The sequence below is a fragment of the Echinops telfairi genome, unplaced genomic scaffold (genome assembly GCF_000313985.2).
Source record: "Echinops telfairi isolate 266 unplaced genomic scaffold, ASM31398v2 ScPeMD7_31;HRSCAF=116, whole genome shotgun sequence".
Taxonomy (NCBI): domain Eukaryota; kingdom Metazoa; phylum Chordata; class Mammalia; order Afrosoricida; family Tenrecidae; genus Echinops; species Echinops telfairi.
In genome coordinates this window covers 31,372,664-31,375,455 of record NW_022103928.1, presented here as the reverse complement: position 1 = coordinate 31,375,455, position 2,792 = coordinate 31,372,664, and the positions used below count along the sequence as shown (strand labels likewise).

Below are 2,792 nucleotides of genomic sequence, written 5' to 3'. Positions count from 1 at the left end.
CACGAGAAAACGTAGCACTAGAAAAGGCGTCCACTGCCGGGGTCCCTTCCCTGACCGTAGATGAAACCGTGATGGGAACATTTGCTTTCGTGGAAAATGGATCCTTTTGGAAGGCGGTTTCGCTCCCTGCCCTGACTCTGACATCGTGTTGCTGTTGAACTTGGCAGCCAGCGTATGTTTCTCTGTGCTCTGAAGGCTGGTCATGGTGGTATTCAAGCCCGTGTCCCTTTGTGTGTTTTCCAGCCACCAGCGGACCTTCGTTCTTGAGGTCATGGGGAGACACTGTGGGTATGTATTTGCTGACACATATCAGAATTAAAGTGATGCTCGCCATCAGCCCCTTCTGAGTCCCCTCCTCTTCCAAATTGTGCATGTTCTCACAGCGAATTCAGGGAGGAGCCAGTGTAGGAACCCAAGTGTTCTGGTGCAGAAGCCCAGGCTACTTTTTGCCAGACTCGGTTGTTGAGCTTTTAATAGGAACTCTATAAGAAGCTGGCACCTCGATTTATTGATGTTTCGTGTTACTTCCAAATAGCTACTTAGCCCTGGTTAGTGCTTTGGCCTGCGGCGCGGACTGGGTGTTTCTTCCTGAATCTCCCCCAGAAGAAGACTGGGAAGAAAATATTTGCGTTAAGCTATCAGAGGTAATTCATGTTGTATTTCTACCTATTCATTACAAAGTGTTCTAGTCAGATTGCCTTAATCATGATTTCCATTGGCTTAAAATTTTTTTTCAATTTGGAAGATTTTAAACAAGTGAAGACTTTCTAATTTGAAAATTAATTCTAGCTTGTTTCACATAATCTTTATAGATGGACTAGACTGTTCAGGAGTTTGTCTACTTTCTAATGTTACAAAATATCACACATAATAGAAACCATTAAAGCCGTGAGTGTGGTGTGTGTGTGTGTGTGTGTGTGTGTGTGTGTCCACGTATTTATAGTCTTAGCTACAAATCTTGGATTTTGGAATTTAAACTGTGGTACTAGAAATGACCAGGAAAAAGGAAATGGTGCTGTTTACCCCTTTAAATGTTGGCAGCCTTGGGGCTGATGATTTGTACAAACTTATATGTGAAAGATTGGCGGTTCGAATCCAGCCAGCAGCTCATAGGAACTGATGATCTGCTCCAATAAAAGACGACAGCCTAAGAAACCCAACAGTTCTGCTCGCTAACCTGGGTCACTGTGTGTAGAACCTTGACTGGCCGCACCTAACAACAATATATGAAAATACTTGCATCTGTAAGATGATTATCATTCTACTTGTGTTGACCACTCATGTAACACTGCAAGAAGTTTTAAAAACTTACCATGCTAGATAAATTGGCTTGGAATCAAGGCCCCAGAACATCTACAAAAGAGTGTGATTTGGGGAGGTGCCGCTTCGTGATGGCCGACTGATCGCCCCTGGATAAATCCCTCTCCAACAATCAGGGGGAAAATAGCAAGGAAGGGGGCAGAAGCCCAAAACAAAAAACCAGGCGCAAGCAATCTTGGAGACCAACTCTATATTGATGGGTGGGGCCAGAAGAGAAGCGGAGGTGGTAATTGCGCCCCTGAGACATAGAACCCTTCCTCCTGGGCCCACCCTGCTGAACTCACCCACCCAGCCCCAAGACTGCCTGCACAGCCTGCTTGCCCCTGGCTAGCCGTATACCACAGGCTCGGATGGCCTCGTGATGACTTCGCTTCCTGGCCACTGCACATCCTGCACCTCCTGGCCCCCAGCTGGACTGCACCCCACACCTCCTAGCCTGTGGGGGGCTGCCCCCTCTGCCAGCATTACATTCAACACTGCATTCAGTCCGCCCCAGGGAGTCCGGCTTCTCTTCTCTAATGGCCTTGCCTTGCCCCTTCCCATGCTGGCTAATCCTGCTGGACCCCTTCTCCTCCTGGAGGGCGCCTCGCCTGGAGCCAGTCATCTGGCTTGACCTGTTTGCCTCCGAGATAGCCTACACACACCCACCCCTCTGCCCCAGGCTGTCCAGGAAGCTAGCTTCACCTCCTAAGGAGTGTTCTGCGCCCTCACCCCGGGCCATCGCCCTCGCTCTTCACCCTTCTCCCTCGGCCTCTTCTCCTTCCAGACAATGCAGGCCACCCTATAGGACCTCTTTACCTCCATAACGGAATGCATTCCACTCCCTCTGCCCTCCAGGGCACCCTGTGCCTTCCCCCAGGCCCTCATCCTACCAAAGACCCACTAGGTGGGGCCTTGCGGACCTTAGGCACTGCCTGCAACTGCTCAGCTGGTCCTCGCCCTGTGCACTGCCAGCCCCACTCTGCACCCACCCTGGCACACAGCAGCACGTCTTTCTTTCGCCCACACCAGTTACAACGCTCCTGGGCAGCCTGAGATCCCCACCAACGGCAGCGGCTTTTCCTTTTGTTCCTGCCTTTAGAAAAAGTACATCCTAATTCCTTTTTAATGAGGAACTCTTTCTTGCGTTCTTTTAAAAATTACTTTGCTATTTTTACATTTTTAATGGGTACTTTTTTCTCTTTCTTTGATTTCTTTTTCTTCTGTTCTTTCTTTCCCCTGTTCCCTTTTCTTTCCTTGTTCCAGAGTTTCTGTTATTCCTCTCCTGCACTGAGTCAACTACTCGCTGCCACTCCTAACAGTTAAAGCAATGTGTTGAAGAAAGAGCCGAGAATATCAGTGCACACCTACTGTGTTAGTCTGGGTTGACTAGAGAAACAAATTCTGAGACACTCATATGTGTATAAGAAAGAGCTTTATATCGACTCACTCAATCTCTCACTTACTCTCTCACTCACTCACTCTCATTCACT

At 48.5% G+C, this 2,792-nt stretch overlaps 1 protein-coding gene across 1 annotated transcript in view; it reads left to right on the top strand.

Moving 5' to 3' along the window:
• The first annotated feature begins 234 nt into the window (after positions 1–234).
• LOC101660140 (phosphofructokinase, platelet) overlaps positions 235–2,792 on the top strand; it is a 46,935-nt gene continuing 44,377 nt past the window's right edge. Inside the window, exons 1-2 of the mRNA XM_013004550.3 lie at positions 235–288; positions 536–644. Coding sequence (XP_012860004.3) covers positions 272–288; positions 536–644 — 126 coding nt within the window. The 5' untranslated portion in view covers positions 235–271. The remainder of the gene's footprint in view (positions 289–535; positions 645–2,792) is intronic.